General features: G+C 40.2%; 1 protein-coding gene across 1 annotated transcript in view; it reads left to right on the top strand.

Moving 5' to 3' along the window:
- The window catches only part of Hr39 (nuclear hormone receptor FTZ-F1 beta), a 42,039-nt gene that overhangs the window by 6,118 nt on the left and 8,287 nt on the right, over window positions 1–27,634 (top strand). The window contains exons 2-5 of the mRNA XM_076420147.1: window positions 21,580–22,108; window positions 23,225–23,652; window positions 25,071–25,421; window positions 25,514–26,195. Coding sequence (XP_076276262.1) covers window positions 21,769–22,108; window positions 23,225–23,652; window positions 25,071–25,421; window positions 25,514–26,195 — 1,801 coding nt within the window. The 5' untranslated portion in view covers window positions 21,580–21,768. The remainder of the gene's footprint in view (window positions 1–21,579; window positions 22,109–23,224; window positions 23,653–25,070; window positions 25,422–25,513; window positions 26,196–27,634) is intronic.

The raw sequence follows: 27,634 nt of genomic DNA, 5'->3' as shown, positions 1-27,634 counted from the left end.
CATATTTCACTAGCAGCCTTAAATCAAATCCGATAGGATAAGTTGGTCGAATGCAATGTTGCATCGGTGCAGCTCGCGTCGAATAGCCGGTAAAAGGAAAACGCTAACGCGATATGACAATGTGCATGTAGAATGCAACGTAAATAACTAGGTGAGCACATGTGCACATTACGCGGAGAATTGCGAGTCGCGCGAATGTCTCTGACCGTGTTATATGCAGTCCCACACCCTGGATGAAAAAAGAGGAAAAAGGACGAGAGGGGGAAAGAGAGAGAGAGGCACGGGGAGAGAATGAGTGCTTGCTGGAAACTCCTTGAATCCTTGAGACGCGGATAGGCCTAGTGCGACTTATGAATATTGATGAACCTTTCTCGACGTATGCTGCCCGGCCGTTCCTCGATCGTTCGTTACTACTCAATGCCGATCTTCTTCTTTTCTCCTTTCTATCTCTCCGTCGACTTTCCGAAGCTCGACTTCTATCTGAATTTACCGTGTCTGGTTACAACATGAATTCTTGATCCACGGGTTGCATCCACGCAGGCACAATTAATTTTTCGCGTGGTAAACGCGCGGACTACATTATTTATTTAGATACAATGGCGGACAAAAGAAACTTTAACAAACTGCAATTTCATATTAAAACGGCAATGAATTTTCTAGGAACATCGGACAAATAAGAAACAGTAATGATAAATAAAGAAATTGATTGTTTACTTACAACAAAATTTTGAGGATAGTCTCATTTTCTCTGAGAACGATGTTTACAAGGATTTTTGGCGATTCGACTGATCTAAAATTATAAAAACCTGAAGCTAACCCAGACCAAAAATTCTTCTTGCAAATTTTGCATTTAGCTTTTTATCATGTTTCCAGAATTTCAGCGAAATCGAAGCGTAGAAGTTTTCAAAACCACAGGGAGTAGAAATATAAAAGTATCTTCAATATTAATAAATTATGAAGAAGGGCAGTGTACGAGAAAGGAAGAGTCACGGAGAGTTGCAGCGCGCCGGCACATTTCAAAGGCTTTCCCATACGCTGTTCTTCCTTGCGTCCGAAACTTTCATCGTTCATTACACAAGCAAATATTATCGGAATTGTATCATATTTGGCGTCACTTCCATTATGTTACACTTTTCGGCGACTGAGGCCTCTAGAGCTTCAGGGCCCCTCACGGGATATATCCCGCGATAGTGACGATAGGATAGTTCTGACTTTTGGGACATTTATCGAGAAATGTGTATAAAAAGAAATGGTCATCCGTCGTAAGGGTGAATCTACACCTCTGGATCGGTGGACATTTGTAAAAGAAACTTTTCGCAAAATTGTTTATACCAAAAAATATTCTGGTTAAAGTTTGCTTTTATTTCAACACCCACTACTCATCGAGAAGAGAAAAAGTTTGAAAGAAGCCACAGGTCGCGAACAAATAGTTATCGAGATATGTATATACAGGGTGACAAGAAATAACGGACTTGAACATTTCTTATTATGATATAATTCTGTCAAATCGACGAATTTTGAAAAAAAACAAATAATAACAACCGTAACATGGACCTTTAGTATTCATATATTTAAGAAGTTTCGAAATGTGGCCACCCCCTTTGCGCCGATACAGAGGCACAAACGTGTCTTGAAATTTTCGGCAATGGGCCGCAGCTCTTCTGGCGTGATTCGGTCCCATTCCTGGTACAGAGATTTTTTCAATGACTCCAAATTTTGATGGGGCCGAGCACAGGCCCTGACCTCCAAAATCGACCACACGCTGTAATCCATCGGGTTGAGATTCGGTGAGTACGGCGGCCATTCCAGAGATGTGATGAAACCTGGAAAATGGGCTTTGCACCACTCCCGAGTCGTTTTCGCCCTGTGGGCCGGCGCGGAATCCTGCTGTGACGTCCATTCCGGATCGCCGAGGTGCTGTTGGGCCCACAGAAGTACGACGGTTTCGAGAATGTCCCGTCGATACACTTCTTGGTTGATTTTGACCCCTTGATCCACGAAAACCGTAGGCAAATCCCATTTTCCAGGTTCAATCACATCTGCGGAATGGCCGCCGTACTCACCGGATCTCAACTCTATGAACTCCAACGTTTGGTCAATTTTGGAGGCCAGGGCCTGTGCTCAGCCCCATAAAAGTATCGAGTCGCTGAAAAAATCTCTGCGCCGGGTGTGGGACCGAATGACGCCAGAAGAGCTGCGGCCCATTGCCGAAAATTTCAAGACACGTTTGAGCCTCTGTATCGGCTCACAAAGGGTGGCCACTTCGAATCATTATCATTTGCTTTTTCAAAATTCGTCGATTTGACAGAATTATAATAAGAAATGTACAACTCCGTTATTTCTTGTCACCCTGTATAAACTAATTTAACACTAAACCTACCAACATCGGTCAAAATGACCGGTTCCAGGACTTTTGTTACTTGAAAGACAAGAACAGGCGTGGTTGTGGGCCTCGAGGGACGAAGACCTAAGGGCAATGCGAAAAGTGGAGGCCCTTGGTTCTTCATAGGCTCGGGCACCAACTGCTTAGTAAAGGGGCGGTCCATAGAACGTCCCGGGGGTGGGTGTTTACTGGGGTTCGCCCTCGGTTTAGCCTTCCCCTTAACAAAAGCTTTTTTTACCACGCTTTTATTACCACTTTTATTACCACGCTTATATTAGCTCGCCGAGTTGTCGTTGACGTTGTTGTTGTTGTATGCGTAAAATCATGTAATCGAATTTGAAACCACTTTCCGATGAGCTAGAGACTTGAGACTTTAAACATACCTCAGAACTGGATGACAAGCAATATTAAAAAACATATTTAAGAAAAGAAACTGTGCGTTTACGAGAAAAAATGTTAATATTAACCGTCACACCTCGCCGCGCGACGCTCGGTAGTATGTTATCGCGTTCAGCGATCCCCACTCCGCGCGCCAGCGCTCCCTACTTCACTACGCGTTGCCACTCCGGCTCATCCCCATTCCACTGACCCATTTCGCACCGAAGGAGCTCAGTCAGTGGTGTACCGTTCATTCAGTTCCATTTCGGACAATTTCGGACTCCACGTCGTCTCTCGAAGTCATCCCCCCTCATTCTATAAAATAAAAAAATATATGAAAAAAACTTTTTAGAAACCACGCTTATATTAAAATGCACTAAAAAGGAGAAAATAATTTTTTTTTAGATATTAGGCACTATAAATAAAAGCGTGGAGCGCCCACGAAGATTACGTCAATATAGTTTAGCGCTCCACACTTTTATTTATAGTCACTAATGTCTAAAAAAATTATTTTCTGCATTTTAGTGCATTTTAATATAAGTGTGGTTTTTAAAAAGTTTTTTTATAAATTATAAAACTGATTTCATAAGAAACTATTGTATAGATATCTATAGTAGATATCTTTAGCCTTTGTGCCCGCACCAATAATAATATGAAGTAGTACGCGACAGAACAAAGGTGATTCTCGAAAAATCAATATCTTCTTGGAAACGATTATTTTTTATTCAATCGATCAGTGATCGAATACATTGCATGACAGGAGGGGAGAGTTTTCGCGCGTAAGTCGCATTTAGATTGCAGAACTATTTTGCTCGTGGTCGGAGTAACTTCTTCTCGTTCGCTGTCACGATTTCGGAAAGTGTGTTGTGCAATGTTTAGTGATTGTGTATATAGAAGCGTGATATTTTGTGCTTCAAAAATTGGCTTCCAAAGACGGGCAACATTTAGGAACAGAAGATTCTGAAAAATTTGTAAGTCTATCACTTACGTTTATCTGTCGAATATGTGCAAATGTATTAATTGTAATTGAGCTGATTTTCAGCATCGCTTGCATTAAGAATCATTTATAGAGAATACTTTAGTAATTATTAGATTTTTCATTGCATACACCCTTACAGCTTTTTATTCAATACAAATTATTACGTTGTATGCTGGCCCTGAAACCATACGACTTTCGTTTCAACCATTTTTTTCATATACACCAAACAATTTACAAGTAATGTAGGTGGGACACTTAGTTTTTTGAATCACCTTATACGTCGAACTGGCTTTGCGCGGTTAAGTCAAATGGTGTGGAATCTTTGCTTTCACTATTACCTAGTCCGGAGTTCTCGCCACGAAAGTATTTTTATAACGATCTGACTTGTCTACGGTGAAATGCGTGTGTGTATATACAGCTTCTCTCCTTCCTTCTCTGTGGCTTATCAGAATTTTTTTCTTTACACGCGATAGGGTAAAGTTTCCTGCGTTTCGTCATTTTCCTTCGTTCAGTATTATCATTGCATCGTCTCAAGGTTCCAACTCGGTATTTTAAAAATGTGTTACAGCCGTTGATGAAACTGCGATCTTCTATTTTTCTTTTGTATCTTTTCTATTAAGGGTGGAAAGGACGTGCCAATTATAATTTCTAGAGTCGGCAATAAATAAATATATGTACATATACAGGGTCATCCGTTTTTAAACGGCCAAACGTTAACCAGCTGTAGAGGACCCCAAATGGAACAACTTTTACCCCTATCACTTTTTTTGTTTCGGCCTTGATTTCCAGAAAATTTGCAAAAAACCATCATTTTTTGAGTTTATATAAAATTAAATATCTCAGGACTCCAATGATGAATCTTGATGGCTTTTCCTTTATTTAGTTTAAAATAAGTAGGGGCATCTTTTTTATTAAATAAACTTTTTTGTATTACCTTCGGATCATGGTTTTTTTGGCGTGGGGCACACCGTGGAGCCGGAAAGAAATAAGTTGGATAGTGGCGGTGTGCCCCACGCCAAAAAAACCATGATCCGAAGGTAATACAAAAAAGTTTATTTAATAAAAAAGATGCCCCTACTTATTTTAAACTAAACAAAGGAAAAACCATCAAGATTCATCATTGGAGTCCTGAGATATTTAATTTTATGTAAACTCAAAAAATGATGGTTTGTTGCAATTATCTGGAAATCAAGGCCGAAACAAAAAAAGTGATAGGGGTAAAAGTTGTTCCATTGGGGATCCTCTACAGCTGGTTAACGTTTGGCCATTTAAAAACGGATGACCCTGTATAAATATACAGTGTTCCACAAAAGTGTTCGTACGGCAGACATACACACACACACACATTTAAAACAGAAAAACTTTTTCATAATGGTACTAAATGATGTGCAAAAGAAAATTTTGCAAAAATTATAATTTACAAGGTTACATGCAAAAATAAAAAAGGCATCTTTTAAAACTTTTTTATTTGGGGGCCCTTAATGAAAATTTAAAATATATGTTTTGTAGATCTATGTTGGGTATACACATACTGAAAATTTCATCGAAATCAGTAAACATACACACACGAGCTACAAGCGGTTAAAAATGGTAAAAATCGTAGTTTTTCACGACTTTTGATCAGTTTCTGCTTAAAATCCACAGAATCGTACATCTTTCGATGTGTGTCGTTTTTTCCTGCGTCAACCGATTTCGATGAAATTTTCAGTATGTGTATAACTAGCATAGATTTACAAAACATATATTTTAAATTTTCATTATAAGGGCCCAAATAGAAAAGTTTTAGAAAATACCTTTTTTATTTTTGCATGTAACCTTGTAAATTATAATTTTTGGAAAATTCTTTTGTACATCATGTAGTAAACCAATGCTTCTAATTGCTTGCAGAACATCAAGTCGTTTGGTACCAATTATAAAAAAGGTATTCTTATGCTTTTTTACGTTATACTTATCTTTTAAAAAAAGGATGTACGAACACTTTTGTGGACCACTGTATAAATTTTTGAATCTAAATTCTTATTTAAATTAATATATGAATTATAGTTAACTCAGATTATTATTTTTAAAAATATATAATTTATAATCAACTTAGATTACTATTTTTAGAAAATAATCTTTTAGTGCAACAATCTTACACGTATATTGGAACAAAATTATTCAAAAACAATTTTACTGTTATTTTTAGTTTAAAATTAAAGACTGATTTATCATTGAATTGATTGTTATAACTTTTTTTCCAATTAAAATGAGGCTAAACACGACACAATTCGGAGCACATTTACTTGTTCAATGGACGATTCAGTTGAATCTCGTTTATCCGAACCAATGTCTAAATTTTCCATTTTCCGAATACATGGAAACAGTTCAATCGACAGCTACATGCGACACGACTTATTGTGCAATAACTGTTCTATTATTGGAACATTCATTAGACATACCTCAGATTATTTAGCCCGATTTTCTACACAAAGGCCTTTAGAACAACTCGCCCCCGTATTCCGGATCGGAGCCTTGAATTAAGCGATTTTCCAGCGATATGTTAGAATGTACCCATGAAATATTTCTGCTAGAGCCGGTACAGAATCGTATGCAAGTGAGTCCGCGCGAACGCGCATAGATTCTTTTCCATGAACATTCGCAACGTTCTATTACCATGACGATATCCTCTATACGCACGCGAAGTCCGATTAGTTTTTCTGTTCCGAAGGACCATCGGCGCAACCGCTTCAGATTAATCACTTTAATTGTTTTGCGGCAAGCATCGCAATACAAATGACCACGATCTAACTGTGTTCGTTCCTGTACAGTTGTACACACTCTCGACGCATTTATGAGCTCATAAGTAAGTCTCATGAATGATGGCACACACTTTACAACAGAATACCTTTTTTATAAAAACACCTAACGACTTCAGTTTCTCTGCGAAACCAGATGGATTAGTTAACTAGATCAGGGGTTAGCAAAATTCTTTTTGAAAGGGCCAGAACGTAAAATTTTTAGGCTAGGGGGCCGGTAGCAAGCTCGAAGATATTTACATGGCTAGCTAATTCTACTCATAGAGCAACGAAAAAAACCAGGTTCAAAATTTCTTTATTAGGAAGTGATACTTTTACATAATGTTTTTTAATTTACGTAATTTGATTTATTTTTTCGTGTCCATTAACCTCGCGGGCCTGATTAAAAGCAGGCGGCGGGCCGTAGTTTGCCGATCCCTGAACTAGATGATAGTAACGAAAATTTTTGAAAGACCGCCTTTGCTTTGAATTGCAAAAAATAGTGCACACATAATATTAACAACTACATACAGTGTCCCACAAAACGTAAATCGAGGATTTACTGTACGTAATAACGGATTGTACACCGTACAACAAACAATTCAGGATGAATGGCGTAATCCAGGAAACAATAGAACATACATACCACAGAAAGATACGAATCATCGTTGACAATATAGTACGAAGAGATAATATACAGGGTGTACCAAAATGTTCCACTTCCTTAAAAGGCTTCCTGAGGTTATTTGAAGTAACCTTTTCCTTTGTGAAATTGTTCTCCACGGCTTTGTTAAGGACTTATTATAGGAAAATTGCAGACCAATCGAAGCGCGGCTACAGCGGCGCGCGCTGAGACTGGCGTTGGCATTGGACGAACCGGAATCCGTTAGCTGTAGCTACGTTCTGATTGGTCCGTACTTTCCGTTGATAACTCCTTAACAAAGCCGCGGTGAACAATCTCGCGAAGGTAAGTGTTAAGGTAAAGTGCCCTATGCCTGGACAGCATGTTTTTCTATTTTAAATTTTATCACTTTAAATAAACAAAAATAATTTTTTTAGATTTTTAACATACAGTTCAGAGTTTGTAAAGTAATTTAAAATTAAAATGTTTAAAATGTTTACCAAAAATGCAAGATACATACAGTTAACACTAAGATCTACATTGCAGTTTTGAATGGTAAAAGAAAAACTAGAAAATACTTATCATTGGCAATAGAAATAGAAAAAATATAAGAAAAAGGCACGATGGACCCAGTAATTATAATGTATTCATAACTAGTATAAGGCCAAATCTCTTCACAAAAAAGTATGTACCTCTTATGTTCGACTACCTAGAAAGTACTCGCGTAATTAAAACTAGCAATAAGTTAGAAAGTTCCTACATCAAACTTTACATAACGTATTAATGAGAAATTCAGCAAACCTTGGCAGCAGCCCGGCTGGAGAACTCGACTATATATAGGGTGGAAAAAGTAACCCAATTTGACCTACGAGTTTTTGCATTTTGGTTCACAGATGGCGTTGTAATCGACAAAAATCAAAATGGGTAAAAAAATCGTTGAAAATTGGGGATATCTTAAGAAATACACATCAGATCAGAAAAATAAAAGTAGACGTATGTGATATTTTTAAAATGCTATTCAATAACACCATACTTGACCCCCCACCCCCACCTCACGATTTGTGAGAGGCAAGGGGACTCACCTAAATCATGCCATGGATATTTTCTGTGCCATTAAAAATAAAGGAGATGTTTAGGTGGCCTCCTTCAGCTGAGACACCCTGTATATCGCCGAACCTATTCGAGGTTTCTCGAAGGAGCTAACAATACGTGGAATTAGTGAGATACAGGAGCGTTTAGATGTAGGTAGACCGCGAAGCTAGGTATATTCTATGAATATTCACGATCATTCAGCTGCAGCGGCAACTTCTATGCTACGTCAAAAAAATCTTCTGAGGACATTGGAAAGGCATCCACCATGGTTGAAAACTTAATGCGATCTCTTTAGAATAATGGGCGGTGTCAGATCCGCCTATTTCCCCTTCTTGCTCACGTATGCAATCCAGAAGCCCAAAGTTCATCCGGTACGGTCATAGGAAATATTATTTCTCTTCTAACAATACATTGATCGCCCACTCAGCGACCGCCAAAAATTGGGTAAAATCAAAGCAATTTATACAGGGTGAGTCTTGTAACGTGACGATCTCAAATAACTCGTAAGTTATTTGTTGTACAAAAACAATGTTCAAACAAATGTTGTATGGTACCTAGAGGGATATACGGTGCTGCAATCTGATTTTTGTTACTTCGATTTTTTATCAATATATGAAGGTCACCTTCAGTTTTTTTTTAAATAGAATGCCCAATATTTTTACTCGAACTCGGATGAAGCACAAAATTCTACGTAAAAAAGTATTGACCTCCGTGTATCATAAATCTAATAGTTAACGACATATTATCGATATAATTTCCCATATGTATAATAGCTGTTACCTAGAAAAACCCAGTAGGTGCTTGAACTGATATCCCTCAATTTGAATAAGTACATATGGAAAATGATTTCGATAATATCTCGTAATATATCACGAAGGTCAATACTTTTTTACGTAGAATTTTGTGCTTCATCCAAGTTCGAGTAAAAATATTGGGCATTCTATTTAAAAAAAACTGAAGGTGTGACCTTCATATCTTGATAAAAAATCGAAGTGACAAAAATCAGATTGCAGCACTGTATATCCCCCTAGGAACCATACAACATTGTTTGAACATTGTTTTTGTACAACAAATAACTTACGAGTTATTTGAGATAGTGACGTTAGAAGACTCACCCTGCATGATAAAACTAAAGTTGAGACGTTAAGCCTCGCACGCTCATCAGAAACATTTGCATAATAGATTCTATGATTAATATACCCTCGCTCATTATTGCTTTCCACTTTAAACCAACAAATTACATATGCTGCATTTGTAACGTCATATTTTAAAGACACACATCCTTATCTTGTGAACTAGAATGAGAAGAGTACCAAAGTAGCACTACCTGAGAAGGGTAACATCGACTATGTCGCACTTGAGCAGCTGTGTTTACGTTTACTGCCTCGCCTCAGTGGACAACGCATAGAGCGTCGCTAGAAGTGTTGAGATATCCAGTGTCACCAGATTGAAACTTGTGTCCCCACTTTACCTTCTGTGACGATATTCTGACTGTGACTGCTACAAAATGCTTTTTATTGCATCCAATATATTGTTTAGTTTTATAGTTACCCATACAGTACGGACTTACCCCACCGTGATAGTACGGACTTGCCCCGTGTAGTAATATTTACGGGGCAAGATCGTCTGAGTGTTTTTCTCAATAAATTTTACAAAAATACAATAAAAACGGTTTATTTAATGTAAACCTACATCAATATTTGTTGTACTGCCTAAAATAACAACACAGAATATATTAATAACTTGGCATTGGTTGATTTAAGCGAGGAAAACACCTTTATTCTTGGGCGACATCTATGTCGAATAGTTCATACTAACTTACGCTACATTAATAAATACGTTCATATTATAATAAAAATAACCAATTAACGGACTTGCCCCGTAGACGGACTTACCCCACACCACCTTAACACCAGAATCCCCCGTTAAGTGATGAAATAAATTTTTGTTTTACACCCCCTCCCTTAACATTTTATTTTGCAGGAAGATCCGTGCAGTGTAATCATAACAGTTTCGAAGCACTGGCACAACATGCCGCTCATTCTGCGCGGGCATCGAGCCGAAGAGATCGACGACGGTCGATTAAGACGCGTGGTGTCAGGTATTATTGATAGCAGCTCGAACGATATAATTTAATCGTTTTTCGACCGATTCCTGATCGCATGCATGATCACGTTAGGTCTCTCGGCCAGTTTATCCTCAAGATCAATGCGAGATCGGCGCGAGCAACGTTCGAGTTGGTTTGACGCGCTAAAAGGAACAGCAGCAGCCGTGCTATCGATTGACTGTTTCTCGATCGCGAATGTTACTTTTATTCGACTGGCAAGCCAATCCATTGCGATCGCGTTGAGGCAGGCGAAAACAAAATGCGGCGGTGTGTATACGAGACGGTAACTGGCTGTTGCAGCCGGTCCAGAGAACTGAACCGGTTTTCTTCTGCTGCTCAAAAATGCCCCTCGACCGGCTATAATAATTTTAATTGACACCCAGACCAGACCAGACCGCTGAGTATCCAAGATCAGCACGTACGTACGGGGCTGCCTCTTGCAAGCTGTCGTGTTCGGCCGATGAAAAATCAACATTCTCCAACATTTTTACGTAATCATTAATAAATGCTCGCCCGGTCGCCTACTTCGTCTAGATGTCGTTCCCATTCTTCGAATCGCTCGGTCGTATACTAACCGTCCGAGTGAACATTCTCATCGTGAAAATCGACCGGATGGAAAACCGCCGCGCGATCGTTACGTTCGATCAGTTATGGTTATGTTATACATGCATAGAAGAATCATCCGAGAGCCGTGTTACGCGTTTCACGGATATTAAACGAACGCGAGTTTCGGTACGCTCGAACTCGCTGGCCCGGGTGAAAGGAAAACTCTGCGCCTCCATCCTCCTGGTGAAACAGAGAACGAAAGATTCCACGTTGAACCCGACATATTTCGTGCAGATACAGTACACAGTGACGGCCACAACAGTGTGGAGCAAAATTGAACCAATTCTATTTTTTATTACCACGCTTATATATTAGCTTACCGAGTTGTCGTTGTCGTTGTTGTTGTTGTATGCGTCAAATCTTGTAATCGAACTTTAAACCACTTCCTGATGAGCTAGAGACTTGCAACTTTAAACATAGCTGAGAACTGGATGACAATGCAATCTTAAAAAAAAATCAAATTAAAAAAATAACTGTACGTTCAGGAGAAAAAAAATTTTAATATTGACCGTCACACCTCGTCGCGCGACATTCGGTAGTACGTCATCGCGTTCAGCGATCCCCACTCCGCGCGCCAGCGCTCCCTACTCCACTACGCGTTCCCACTCCGACTCATCCCCACTCCACTGGCCCATTTCGCACCGAAGGAGCTCAGTCAGTGTGGTGTTCCGTTCATTCAGTTCCATTTCGGACAATTTCGGACTCCATCAAGAGACGTCGGTCTCTCGGAGTCATCTCCTCATTCTAAGCGTGGTAAAAAACATTAAGACAATTTAAGAACGCCCATATGCTATTCTCGATTTATTAAAATTGTTGAAAATAGAAAGAAAGTTTTATATGGCTTCTGTGTCTTGCAAGTGACGAAGACAATTTTTATATGGCTTGAAAATCCATAGTCTACTCATCAACTTCGAAATTTCTGAAATCTATGCTCCGAAATTCGAAGCATCGAAGCTTAAAAATGTTAACTCTCTATTTACAGTATTTTTTTCTTGACTCGATTTTGCACCAGTTCGAAATATTAACAAAATTTTTTCACATCGATCCACATCTCAATGGAGTTGAGGTGTGGAGCTCGTGCTGGCCATATGGAACAATTACTATTTTGGTGAGATACAAAATGATTTAACGACATGTGCGTTATGTTTTAGGTTGATGTCGTTTTGATAAGTTCGATTTCCAATGCATCTCTCTGCATGTGATAGCAATACCTTGTTTATTATGTACTCACATAAACATAACTGGCCACGATTTCCTGTAAAATCATTTTTGAAACAGGACATTAGTCCGCAGAAGCATTACTGAGACTTTAGAACAGAAGGTACAAATTTTATGAAAATACATATGTATATAATTTAGACATTTTTGCAAGCTTCTCAGCAAACTATAAGTCGTTCGGTATTGAAAATATGATTTGTACGTAAGCAAATGACCGGCACTAGACGTGTATCACGTCAAAACTAGAAGAACAGCGGACTTGCCATTATTTACCGTTATCGGACTTGAAAATTCTTCGATACAGCCTGCCAGTTTCTACTCTCGTAATTATGATAATATCTCGACATAGAAACTACCATACCCGCCGCGACGGTTCATTTAATTTGATACTTGAGGAAAAGGAATCGTTTCGTTTCTGGTTTACCGTTTCCTCTCATCGCATCGGCAAGGTTACGTAGCGGACCCTGCCTTAGTCGCTGTCATATTTCCGATTCTCTTTTACAAGGATAACCTATGATAGTAATAAGCCGAATTGTAGCTCGGTTGTTAACGGTGATGGAAGAAACTTGTAGAAGAAAGTTTCGCATGGTTTAACAAACTGTATCATCCTGTAATTCAGCATTTTACGGAAGTGGAATGAAATATTTTCACAATCGTGGATCACTGATAAAACATTGTAACAGTGAAAATAAACAGCGAAATAAATGGTGGTAACGTGCTGAGGCATAAGAAAGATATAAATGAATTTTTAATATTTATTTTGAACACAATAAAGAATAGTTGAGATAGAGTGTTAGTACAATAGTTTAGTAGTTAGAGATTTTTCTGTTATCTTTGTTCACGCACTCCTTTCTGTTAGAATTTTGTCCAATTATTACAGATTGTCCAACTATTACATTTTTATAGTAGAATAAATCATACATATTTCCCTAGTCATTACCATAATGTTTCTGTTAAATTATAGCAGCATCAGATAATGTTTCCTTTTTATCACGCTTATATTAGTTTGCCGAGTTGTCGTTGTCGTTGTTGTTCTATGCGTCAAATCTTGTAATCGAATTTTAAACCACTTCCCGATGAGTTAGAGACTTGAAACTTTAAACATAGCTCAGAACTGGATGATAATGCAATATTAAAAAACAAATTTTTAAAAAAACTGCATTCGGCATAAAAAAACTTTGAATACTAACTCCTCGTCACACCTCGTCGCGCGACACTCGGTAGTATTTCATCGCGTTCAACGATCCCCACTCCGCGCGCCAGCGCTCCCTACTCCACTACGCGTTTCCACTCCAACTCATCCCCACTCCACTGACTCACTTCGCACCGAAGGAACTCAGTCAGTGTGGTGTTCCGTTCATTCAGTTCCATTTCGGACAATTTCGTACTCCATCAAGAGACGTCGGTCTCTCGGAGTCATCCCCTCATTCTATCTCGCGTATTTCCATATCTTGCGTTTCTATGTATATCTTACTATTTCATACCAGTATTACTATATCGTACGTTCCATCTAAAAAAGACTAAAAAGTAGAAAATAAAATATATAAAAAAACTTTTTAAACCACGCTTATATTAAAATGCACTAAAAAGAAGATATTAATTTTTTTAGGCATTAGTGACTATAAATAAAAGCGTGGAGCGCCCACGAAGATTACGGCAATATAGTTTAGCGCTTCATGCTTTTATTTATTGTCACTAATGCCTAAAAAAATTATTTTCTTCTTTTTAGTGCATTTTAATATAAGCGTGGTTTTAAAAAGTTTTTTTTATATATTTTTTAATTTGAACTATTCTCGTATATCATTATTGATATGCTACCATGGCAATATAATCAAGTTCCAAAAATAAAAAATGTTCAATTTCGACGAGGTACGGATTATGGTTGTTCGATCAATCTAAAATTCTATATAGATTTTTTTTGAAGTGGAAACTTCTTTAGACGCTCCGCGTACACATTTGCTTGGCAATGAATGAGCTTGATCCGTCACGCTCCGAGATGAAACGCTATTCGGGTAAACTCGGAGGAGCCGAGTTTAGTATTGGTCTGCTTTTTAGCCTCTGTCACAAGGATTTTGTTTCGCCAATAGTAACCAAGGTGCCCACTCTGTCCCTCAGTGGCTCGGTCCTCGAGCGAGTTTACCGCGAGACTGGTTCCAAGGGGCAGAGTTGGGCAGGAATTAATTACATGAGTAATTAATTACATCTTCAATTACAATTACATGTAATTGTAATTGTATTTCTGCAATTCCAATTCCAATGACATGTAATTGTAACTGTAATTGTTAGTAGCAGTTACAAGTAATTGTGGCTGGTAGCTGCAATTACTTGTAAGTCTTGTAACTGCTACTAACAATTACAGTTACAATTACATGTAATTGGAATTGGAATTGCAATTACTTTCGCACAACCAGTAATTGTAATTGCGGACCACAATTACAATTACAGTGATTCGTCAAGTAATTGCAATTCCAATTACAATTACATGTAATTGTAATTGTATTTCTGCAATTCCAAATTACAGTAATTGGCAAGTAATTGTAACTGTAATTGAAATTACATTTTGCCCAACTCTGCCAAGGGGGATGCCCCAGTGGCGCACAGTGGGACCTTTCGTCCAAATCGGAGACAAAATCAAAGAACTTTCGATAGAAATGAGGTAGAGCGATGAAATTTTTTTAAAATTAAAGCTGAAACTTTGCAGAATATGGGAAAAATAGGGAGATTATTGTACGAACGTTTTATAACCTTGAGAAAATTCATTAAACTTTCACAATTTCAAGAAAATTGCAGTTTTTTAAATACCACGTGCGGAAAATTTTTTTTTTAACATGCTACACCTTATTTCCTGTAGATTTTTTCACGCTGATTTCAAATCTGGTCTCAAAATTTTTCTACGACCTCCGGATATTGCAAAATCGACTTCTTGAAATTCTACATGTTTACCGAATTTTCTCAAGGTTAAAAAACGTTCGTGCCATAATCTCCCTATTTTTCCCATATTCTGCCAAGTTTCAGCTTTAATTTTAGAAAAATTTCATCGCTCTACCTCATTTCTATCGCAAGTTCTTTGATTTTGTCTCCGATTTGGACGAAAGGTCTCACTGTGTGGCGGGGATAAAATGTTGACAACTACGTAGAGACCTTTGCGACAGTTACGGAGATAATACTGTTTGTCCACCGCATCGATTGCGTAAGACGACTTACAACTTTTCTCACGTCACGCGACTCGACGATTTTGTTCTCGATCTGGCAGGAAAAACAAGGGAGTAATGAGGCTATCCGCAGCTGATAAAACAGTAATCAATGCGATAAAAAGAGAGCTGCTCGCGTGACCACCGTCTAGCGACTTCTCTTTGGCGAATTACACTGAATTGCACTTCTGAGTTCGAGATACCGTTCCGTGGTGCGCGAAGTACGGTCAACCCGTCGCGTCGCGTCGTTCGGCCGTGCTTTACAGTAAAGTCAAACGTCTGTCCGTTACGCTCTATCCTTCGGTAATATGTACCTATAGCTTTAGAAAGTGTGTGCAACCGTTGCGGATCGAAACAACCTCTCTCGCTATGCCCGATACGCGGCTCTTTCCATGAGCCGCGTTTCATTCGATAATTAACACTTTACCGAACACCAGTTGCATAATGGTCTTTCCGGGGGGGATGGTTTCTTTTTCTTTTCAATAAAAGATATCGACTTTCTAGTATTTTTCATTAACGAGACACACGAAATTAATTAATTTGTAGATCGTATACGCTTTTGTTATAATTTGGAATTTCTACAAGCTGTTTTTTTTAAAATTCAGAATATGATCTACTACAATTGGAACATTATTTAAATGTGCACTGTGACTGCAATAACCTTTTCGACATGTTGATCTTTAAGTAATCAATTATTTGTAGTTTGTCAACGTAGACTCGACTTTTCAAGAATGTTGTGTTAATGAACATCGAACTTGTTATTGAGTATACAGACTGTCTTGGGGACACTGTCTTATTATTTTATTTTACGGTTTCAGTGATTAGAACTTTTTTCGTAGTTCGTAATTTCCTAAAAAAGGAGCAAATTTGTATCTATATTGTATGCCTACATGTTCTCCGATAACTATACATTAACAAAACCGAAATAGAATTTCATGTCGGCTTAAACGAAATTAATAACATACGTATTTATTGTAGGGATAGGGGTTAAAGTCTACTGTAGAGAACATACAAATCAAATCTGACCAAAATATCCTAGTTTTTGTACATTTCAATTATCATTCTTATATCTTCTAATTTTTAACCGACTTCGAAAAAGGAGGAGGTTACTCAATTCGATCTGTACGTGCCTTTTTTCCGCTTTTTTTTCTATGCATGTTCACCGATTACGCCGAGATGGATGGACCAATCGGAACGAAACCTTTTGCATCTCGTAGAGTATGTTCCCGGGATGGTCCCGTGCAAAACAAATTTACATTTTTTTATTAATTACGATTTTATTTGCGAAAATGTAGGGTGGTGATACCGTTGTGAACTCCGCTGAATGTTAGATATTAGGAACAGTAACGACGCGACGTCGATTATCGATTGCGGCTTTCAGATATTTATAAATTACGATTTGGAATGTGACGGCTGACAGAGATAAAAAGTGTGAAAAAAGTGTGAAATAAAAAAAATTAAACCGACTTCGAAAAAACGCACTAAAAAGTATAAAATAATTTCAATTTAATTTATGTGAATACACACGAACTTAAATACAATACAATCTTTTCGGAGGCGGCGCAAAAATTAAAAATTTTCCAAATGACAGATGTTGCTGATTTCCAGTGTCGAAAATTTTCAATTTTGCGCCGCCTCCGAAAAGATTGTATTGTATTTAAGTTCGTGTGTATTCACATAAATTAAATTGAAATTATTTTATACTTTTTAGTGCGTTTTTTCGAAGTCGGTTTAATTTTTTTTTTTTTTAATTCAAGTGGGGAAATTATTTTCCCTCAATCTCTTTTTTCCAACATTTATTCGAATAGTATGTGTATACATATAATTTTGCATTCAAATATTATCGTATAATCGCTACATCTAATCAAAATAAAACAATAAAATCAAGCTGGAAGCTTGAACATATTCTTTAATTACCATTTTGTTCAAGATAAGGAAGTGTCCGATGATTTGTGGACGGGAGTGTACATGATATTGCTAATGTTTTACGACAAAAATTAGTTTCGATTTCATACTTCGAAAGCTGAACTTTTGAGCATTGTTTCGAGCACTATGAGTCGGTCCGTGATCCCTGGGTCACCCTGTAGACGACGACCCGCTCAAAATAGAGCCGGCGTGTACTCTAAGGTCATCGATCCCTCTTCCGCGTCACCTGCCATGCCTACACCTTCTATCAAGGCATGGAGCCATAGTAGCATCGCGCGACAGTCCGCTAGAAAATCCGTCGTAACGGTCGAGGGGGATCCGGGATCTTCGCTGAAAATACTCGGGGATCCGGACTAATTTCGAAAGACGCGACTCGCATGTCCGGAGCGCGCGTCATCGGATTCCGATCGAGCAGGGAGAGGCGTAAAAAATCCCCACGGTGTATCGATGATACGACCGAATTAAGGCGGAAGAGAGCAGTCACGTGACGAAAACTAGCAAACAACTAGAATCTAACTAGATTTTTGGTCGCAAACATGGGTTTGCGGCCCGCGGCTTTTTGGCCATATTTGAGCAGATTTTTAGCTGGATGAGGGCTCATTCTAAAGAGGATGGTTCGGCGCAGCTCGCTCGACAAATGATTCAACGAGATTATGTTTGTATCTAATAATATGAGTGTACAAAGTAGAGAAAAATACCCGCAGAATCCAATGTATTTTTCTGTCACAAATAGAACCTCTTGACTGATAAATAAAAGACTTTTATAAAAAAAATTAAACCGACTTCGAAAAAACGCACTAAAAAGTATAAAATAATTTCCATTTAATTTATGTGAATACACACGAACTAAAACTAAACTTAAACTAAACAAAGGAAAAATCATCAAGATTCATCATTGGAGTCCTGAGATATTTAATTTTATGTAAACTCAAAAAAATGAAGGTTTTTTGCAATTATCTGGAAATCAAGGCCGAAACAAAAAAAGTGATAGCGGTAAAAGTTGTTCCATTTGGGGTCCTCTACAGCTGGTTAGCGTTTGGCCGTTTAAAAACGGATGACCCTGTACATAGAAAGAGAAAGCGAAAAAAGGCACATACAGATCGAATTGAGTAATCTCCTCCTTTTTCGAAGTCGGTTAAAAAGCCGCGGGCCGCGTACCCATGTTTCGACCCAAAATCTAGTTAGATTCTAGTTGTTTGCTAGTTCTGTCACGTGACTACCCTTCCGCACTTAACAGAACCGTCCGTCTCTCTCTCTCTCTCCTCCGACGTGGATTCACACGTCTTGCAACGAGAGCGGAATGCCAGAGCGCAAGATATCGATGAGCTTCCCACGCTATTGGCCAGTAGAGCACACTGCGGTATCAGCGAGTTCTTTTCGCGGCGAACTCGTTTCAGTTGGGCGGCCTCCATTCAGCCGTTCCTGATTTTCATTGAAAATTTCAAATTCGTCTAATCATCGTCACGTAACCGCTCGTCCCCAGCGCGGCGCGGCGTCGTCTTCAAAGATCCGAGAACGCGTGGTTGGTCGTTGACCCTTGACTACTATTCGCCGCGTGTGATTCATTCCGACGTATCCCTAACGGCCGGCAATGAATCACACGGGAGAAATTCGTACACGAAAATGATTCAGGAAGTCTTTCGCTCTTCTCGGCTCGACCCGAACAGACGAAAAAGAGCAATACACGTTTGCCTCGCGGCCGAGATGCATGGCGTGGCATGGCGTGGCGTGGCGTGGCGTGGCTCGGCGTACCGTGGCTTGCCTTGCCGTGGCGTGGCCGCTCGGTTAGGGTAGGGAGAAAAGACCTTGAGTCGCGTCACGTGACCACGAAGGTACACGGGAGTTGGGTAGGGCGGTTGCAGAGGGCCTTGACCTTACCGTCGGCGTCGCAGCCGTAGTTATAGCCACCGTCGTCGCGGCCTCTACAAACCTCGACGAGAACAGAGCCACCAGCACAGCCGCGCCACGCTCGATCTTCCTATAATTATGGCTACTCGTAACAGTCCTGCCTGTCGCGGCTCCTCGACCGATTTGTTCGCATAAAGGTTTCCACTGATTTCTAACGTGGCTCCACCTGAGCACCGTTCCCGTTAGTAGAACCCATCGCCTCTAGTAGCACATGTCTGAACGCGTCCCAGCTACGTCGTTCTCTAAATGCAATCAATGCCATTAACCTATCCAGTTAGAACGACGACGCTTGGACGCGTGCTAGTTCGGTACCGTTTCCTACCTATGCTTTGCCCGGACCGGTTGTAAACAAAACGCGTGAGAATCTTCGCCTCTCTACAGGAAGATCGATCACCGTTTCCGGGGGACCGGAAGTAGACCGACCTTGCGGGACACCATCGACGCACACCAGCGGAACTTGGACGCGTGCAGACTTGCGGACGCGTTAGCACGTTTCCTTTCGAGAAACGATATCGGACTCTGAACATTGCTAAAGCTACGAGGGTCGGTTAAATATTAGTCAGACCACGTATTATGTATACAACTGCATAGTCGTTGCCATCTGTGGCAGTCATTGACTTGCGTACAAACGGCGTGCAGTTTTCTGGAAAACTGCGAATGCCGAGTAAAAATGTATTAAGGATGTTCTGGAGGTATAGAGAAAAACAACAAAATTTTTGAAAATTTGACAAGATATAATACTTACTAAATTAATGCAATCACCAAAGTTTGGGTACGATTCACTGCACCGCTTAAGAATTATAGCAACTTAAAGTTTGCACATTTTAACACGTTTTCTTATGGAGAATTCATAAAATTCCACTTCAAACCCTATTTAAACCTTGAAAGAACGCAACTAGAAACTCCAAAAAAGAAAAAAACACACTCAAAAACAAAAATATACTCGTGAATGGCTTTCATTGCCAATATACATATTGATGGATTTCGAATTTCTTGTACTTTTGTCTCCCATTGTACCTCCAGAACATCCTTAAGACGTGTGGGCTGAAAAAGTAATAATTAGACTGCTGATCTTTATGCAAACGTTTCTTAGCTGAATTGCACCGAACTGGAGTGAAATAGAAATTTATTTTCTTCCCTATTATTTTTAGTCGGTTGAGAATAATGTAATAGTATGTTTTTTTTTCTAATATCATTGCTATTTTAAATTACAATTCATTTTCGTCATAAATGTATAAAATCCACAGTCCAGTAATAATTATCGAGATATTCTACAGTTAACCTTTGGTGGAAGTAGGATGGCAAAATTTTTTTTAGTTTTAATTATTTACTAATGTATGTATTTGTAATGTTTCTGATTGAAACGAATCCAAACACGATCTCAATATTGACAAAACATTAATCTTTCAACATTAGTAGGTTCCGAGATATAGGACCTCAAAAATCGCTAAATTTGTCACTGACTGACTGACTGACAGATCATCAAAACCTTTTGGGTACTTCCCATTGACCTACAAGCTTGAAATTTGGTACCTAGGTCCACCATAACAAACACTCAAAGGAATAATTATTAAAGTTTGAAATTTTACACCTTAAAGGGGTTGTATTAAAAAAAAAACATTACGAAATAGGTTATGTATGGAGAAAATGAAATATGCCGCTTTCCCCATAAGGACTCGTGTAAATTCCGGAAAGAAACATCTGCTCTCTTCAAACGTCCGTATAGCGCCATTCGAGGTAGTGGCAAAAAGCTCAAACTGGTAGATTACGATAAGGTAGAAAATGTCACTAAAATTATAACAAAAAAAAATCTAGGTAAAGTTGGGTTCTAATTCGCCGGCACAGTGTTAATCTTTGATACCTACTTGATAATTGACGAAATTTCAACAAAAATTGATGAAATCCCAACAAAAACATCCTGTAAACAGGGCCATTGGTTTAAAAAGTAACGGCCAAGTTTAAATAATTTAGCACTCCATGTAATTCATTAAAAATTAAATAGCGTTCGTTTAAGCTAATTTTTACAAACGCTTTTTTCAGTATTGCAAGAGGTATTTCTAAACAAACGAACTTGGCCGTATATTGTTTGATCTCACAACTTTTTACGGCCATAGGAACTTGGCTCCTGTTTACAGGATGTTGTTGTTGGGATACAATTTGCACCGCGTCTACTAGTTCGAATATTCGAGGTTCCACTAAATCGTAGATTAAACAATTAAATACGATCCATCCTGTATCATTTTAATCGAAAAAAAATATATAAAAAAAACTTTTTAATAACAAACAAATAATCGAAAAATGACATCTACAAAAAGTGGTTCATAGTTGAGCACTCTACCCTAAAGTTTTTATTTGGCTTCTATTAATATAACATATTTTGATGATCTGATTGCAGACGTGACAGCGTCCTGTGAGGACCAAAGACGAATGACTAGGAGGGAGCGTTGACGGGAGTTGGCGGAGAGTTAACAGAGGCGAATTACTGCAACCGCGGATAGATTCCACTCAGGATGCCGCAGAGTTTTGCAATCGTCCAGAGGGTCCGAGTCGCGTCACGAGCGTACTGCAGGGTAACCAGCTGAGGATGTCGGAGCAAAACGGGCCCAGTGAGGGCCCAGGGCCGGGTCCAGGACCAGGTCCTGGCTGGTGGCCTACCTCGCAGTCTTGGAAGACTAACTCCGCCGCGTCCGCTTCCTCGTCCGCTGGCTCGACTGCTTCAGACAGCTCCGCCTCCGTCTCTGCGTCCTGCACCGCCTCTACCTCCTCCCTGGCAACTACCACTTCGGCTACCCCCTCGTCCAGCTGTTGTTCCTCGACTCCCGGCGGACACTCGTGCACCATCACCGCGGCCCGCACCTCCGAGACGGGCAAGAACGTCTCTGTTACGACGATCAATGTACCTCCGAATCAAGACTTACACGATGGTACGCTCACTATCATTTGCACAATCTCCGGTACATTGTTAAATTCTCGCGTAACAGCTTTTTCGAGTAAACTATACTTTACCGGACTCAAAATTTGTGCCTTTCTCTTATAAATTATGATGTATTTGGTATGTAATCCAGTAGATTTGTACCCGGGGCGGCTGCAGATCGAAGTTTCGAACTTGTAGGATCAATGGTTCAGAAGTTATGCTTGCTTAAAGTTGAGCAATCTGCAGTGTTTTCGACAGGTACCGGCGCCGCCATATTGGTTTTAGTGACGACCGCGTACCCCCGACCTAATCACCAACCAACTAATTAATTATTCTGCTCGGTAAGCGGCGCGCGACCGTCACTACAAACCAATATGGCGGCGCCCCTACCTGTCAAAAACACTGCAGATTGCTCAACTTTAAGCAAGCATAACTCCTGAACCATTGATCCTACGGGACCGAAACTTCGATCTGCAGCCGCCCCGGGTACAAATCTACTGGATTACATACCAAATACATCATAATTTATAGGAGAAAGGCACAAATTTTGAGTCCGGTAAAGTAAAGAGCAGCCGCGTTTTCCTTACAGGAGCTGACTCGAGCACAGCTCCATAATTTAATGAGAAGTTAGAGTCGATCTCATAATTGATTACACACACTTCAAATATGAATGTTGGCTTGGCGAGAAAGTAATTTCGGTATTTTACGGTGAAATAAAACCGAATTTCTTAATTCAAGCGATGAACTATAATCGATAAAATATTTTCTTGTTTTTTCGTTTTGGCAGGAGATCATCGAACAAAAGGGAAAATATCTTATTCATTAAAGTTCATTGCTTAAAATACTGAAATTACTTTCTTGCCCGCCCGTTAGTTTATTTATACATGGTCCAAACGACTTCAGTTTTTCTGCCAATCGGTCTTTCCGCCAATTTATTATTCGGGTACACAATTTTACTTTTATATACAGTTTATTTCAATGTCAATCGGTGTGATTGTCGAGTATTCTCTTTATATAAGTGGAAATACGAGATGTCTTTCAAAAAGCAACGGAAATTTTGGTTTTTCGTAAAAAAAAAACTCGTGTCGATCGTGTACAGGTGTAAGAATATTCACTGTTATTTCAGGGAAAGGTATCTGCAAGTACCTCACCGGCCAGAACGGCGTGACAGTGTCGGTAGTTTCGAGCTGCGGGTCTGTTCTTGGATGCGGGAACGCGAACGTGGTATCCACGACAGGAATTGGGACAAGCACAGGCACCCATAGTATAGGCATCGGGATTGGAGTCGGTGTCCTCGGTCAGAACGCCGTCGAAAATGATGCCGAGGATAGCGACGGTGAAATAAGCAAGATTGATTTCCGAGGCGTCAATTTACGTACAAAGAAGAAACGGGATGTGTCCGGGAACGGTGAGAAAATCGGCGACGGTGATGTCGAAGACGGGAATGGCTGTTACGATGGAAACGATGTCTCGCAACAGCAGCCTGAGAGACCCATGTCGTGGGAAGGTGAATTATCCGATCAAGAAATGTCTTCCAATACCATCACGAATCAGGTAAATATTGCTCACTCGACTACTGTTCAACCCTTTCCGGTCCCATGTCGATTCTGACTTAATCCCTTGCCGTACTTTGACGAGTCTGACCCGTGATGAGAATTTCGGGCCAAACCTGAACATTGCGAGTCAGGCTCGTAGTCGTAATATCATGTCAAACATAAATATTGCAAGTCTGACTCGTATTCAAAAGTTTGCTATTTGTTTCAAGTTTCGACAACACGACTCCGCCGCACTATGGGTCAAACCGACGAAATCTGTGTCAATATCAAAGAACTTTCGATAGAAATGAGATAGAGCGATGAAATTTTTTTTTAATGAAAGCTGAAACTTTGCAGAATATAGGATAATTATGGAGATTGTGGTACGAACGTTTTTTAACCTTGAAAGAATAAGTTAAACTTGCACAATTTCAAGAAAATTGTGGTTTTTCCAATACCACGCGCGGAAAAAATTTTTTTTAAACATGCGACACATCATTTCCCGTAGATTTTTTCACGCTGATTTTAAGTAAACGTTGAAATACTTCATTATGATTATTTTTAATGTGTTTTATATATGAGAATACAATATTCCTTCAAACTAATGGGTTACCAAATCATTTCAACGAAAAAATGATTTCATAAGTTGTGTTCACAAACATCGATTTCTTGCAAAATCCTAAGGTCCTAGACAAATTTTTAAACCAGATTTGAAATCAGTGTGGAAAAATCTACGGGAAATGATGTGTCGCACGTTAAAAAAAAATTTTTTCCGCGCGTGGCATTGGAAAAACCACAATTTTCTTGAAATTGTGCAAGTTTAACGAATTCTTTCAAGGTTAAAAAACGTTCGTACCACAATCTCCATAATTATCCCATATTCTGCAAAGTTTCAGCTTTTATTTTAAAAAAAATTTCATCGCTCTATCTCATTTCTCTCGAAAGTTCTTTGATTTTGACACAGATTTCGTCTGTTTGGACCATAGTGCGCCGCTCCAGCTCGTTTCGCGAACATTTGTGAATTCGTGCGAGTTAAAAGGTACGGCAAGGAGTTAAAATCACACTTCGTTTCAGCTAGTCTTGTGCTGAACTCGACTCGACACGGAGTTTTTGCTTATTTTTAATCGGTGTTGATGATTCCGAGAATCACATTTCTGGGATACGTATATAAGTAGAATGAGTAGAAAGATTTTATTTGTTAGAATTATGCAGTCAGACTACGGTGCTGCCGGAAAATAGTCAAACAAATGCGGACTAGCTAAGTCCGCGAAGGGTTAGCCCTGATACCCTCCTCGGGTGAAAATTAATCTATTTCTTTGTTGCTATACTGAAAATGTAATCTCTCGTTTTTCCGTGAATGTGTTGTAATCTGAGGTTACGAATAAGACACAATTTGCTGAACTAGAACCGGAGAGTAAAGTGTTGATTTCTCTGCAGGACACGCACGAGGAAACATCGATGGAAGGTGTTCAGGTTTGCGGTTCGAGTCCCGGGCCCATGGAGCAAAAGTTCCCCATAAAACCGGAGCCAGACTTCCGATCCAGTCCGGGGTTCACGTTAGGCTCCTTCCACGACGCAGGGATATCTCTGAGCCATGGTCAGCAGATGCAACAGCAACAGCAGCAGCAACAGCAGCGGAACATAGAGAACATCGAGCAGACACAGCAAAGCGATTTGCCTCTTCTTGTGGGGAAACTGCTCGGCGGTTACAACAGCTCCACCCCGAACCACAGTCCTGTGTTGAACCCCAGACATCACTTGACCAAACATAGCCACACGAGATCTCAGGTATTGCGAGTAAACCGAACAGATTCGCTTACATTTACTCGTTTGCAATTCAAAATTGTACGTACAAATCCCGACGTTATGGTATTGCTCAGGTGCCGTCACCAGATTCCGCGATTCACTCCGCGTACAGTGTGTTCAGCTCGCCGACACAGAGTCCGCACGCAGCCCGGCACTCTGCCCTAGGCGCAGGAAGTCCAGTCCCGTCTTCGTCGCTGTCCCTCTCCCGACACAGCTTCAACAACTCGACTTCCTCGTTATCGTTGTCGCTGTCGCATTCGCTCTCGAGAAACAACTCGGACGCCTCGAGCAGCTGCTACAGCTACGGCTCTCTCAGTCCACCTACGCATTCTCCCGTCCAACAACCGAGGCATCCGCAGCATCATCAACACCAGGTTGCTCAAGGAAGTCCGCTCCACTTGCCGGCCACGGCTTCGTCCAGTGTTCCCCATCACTATTCCTCATCCGTGCCCGGTTCCGAGCTTTCTCCCGAAGCACATCCCACCGGAGACGACCAGGAAGACTGTCGAATACCCTCGGCTCCATCTGGTATCTCTACCAGACAGCAGTTGATCAATAGTCCCTGTCCAATATGCGGAGACAAGATCAGCGGCTTCCACTATGGGATATTCTCCTGCGAGTCATGCAAGGGATTCTTTAAACGCACCGTCCAGAACCGGAAGAATTATGTGTGCCTTAGGGGCGCCGGTTGTCCGGTCACCGTCGCCACCAGGAAAAAGTGTCCGGCATGTCGGTTCGACAAATGTCTCAATATGGGTATGTTGGAATAAATAGTGGACTCAGAAGCCAATCAGTGCACGTCCCCGAGCATGGAAACTAAAACAATGAAGTCTTTTAGAATGTACAGTAATCCCGCGATCTAAGGCCGCTATTAGACTAGGCCATTGGTGGCGCCACCGAATTGAAGAGCTTTTATGAATCGGTAACTGGTGGTACACCAGGCGTTCATTCCCGCTGTCGATGCAACGCTGAGCGTGCTTTTATTTATTTTACAATAAACGTGGTGGTACTTTGAACGTCAATGTCGTTAATTGTTCATGTTTTCGCGATGCTGGTGGCGCAACTTGGTGGCTTTGTCCAATAGGCTACTAAGCGCGACGGAGCTTTCCGATCCAAGCTATACAGGGTGACAAGAAATAACGGAGTTAAACATTTGTTATTATAATTCTGTCAAATCGACGAATTTTGAAAAACGAAATGATAACAACCATAACATAGACCTTTAGTATTCATATATTTATATATTTAAGAAGTTTCAAAGTGTGGCCACCCTTTGTGAGCCGATTCAGAGGCTCCAACGTGTTTTGAAATTTTCGGCTATGGGCCGCAGCTCTTCTGGCGACATTCGGTCCCACACCCGGCGCAGAGATTTTTTCAGCGACTCGAAACTTTTATGGGGCTGAGTACAGGCTCGGGCCTCCAAAATTGAGCAAACGCTGGAGTTTATAGAGTTGAGATCCGGTGAGTACGGCGGCCATTCCGCAGATGTGATGAAACCTGGAAAATGGGATTTGCTACGGTTTTCGTGGATCAAGGAGTCAAAATCAACCAAGAAGTGTATCGACGGGACATTCTCGAAGCCGTCGTACTTCTGTAGGCCCAACAGCACCTCGGCGATCCGGAGTGGACGTTACAGCAGGATTCCGCGCCGGCCCACAGGGCGAAAACGACTCAGGAGTGGTGCAAAGCCCATTTTCCAGGTTTCATCACATCTGTGGAATGGCCGCCGTACTCACCAAATCTCAACCCGATAGACTACAGCGTGTGATTGATTTTGGAGGCCAGGGCCTGTGCTCGGCCCCATAAAAATTTGGAGTCATTGAAAAAATCTCTGTACCAGGAGTGAGACCGAATGACGCCAGAAGAGCTGCGACCCATTGCCGAAAATTTCAAGACACGTTTGAGCCTCTGTATCGGCGCAAAGGGGGTGGCCACATTTCGAAACTTCTTAAATATATGAATACTAAAGGTCCATGTTGTGGTCGTTATTATTTGGTTTTTCAAAATTCGTCAATTTGACAGAATTATAATAAGAAATGATTAACTCCGTTATTTCTTGTCACCCTGTACAAGTACACAGCAGTGAAAACATTGCGCGTAATCCGATACCGGGTCGAGAATATCGGCGTGAACCGCTAATAATCCAATTAAGTACAGAAAAAGTAAAACTAAATTGCTATGGTTCGAACAAATGG

The sequence above is a fragment of the Lasioglossum baleicum genome, chromosome 3, assembly GCF_051020765.1.
Source record: "Lasioglossum baleicum chromosome 3, iyLasBale1, whole genome shotgun sequence".
Classification (NCBI taxonomy): domain Eukaryota; kingdom Metazoa; phylum Arthropoda; class Insecta; order Hymenoptera; family Halictidae; genus Lasioglossum; species Lasioglossum baleicum.
The sequence above is the reverse complement of the archived record's forward strand: the minus strand, read 5'-3'. Positions and strand labels throughout refer to the sequence as shown.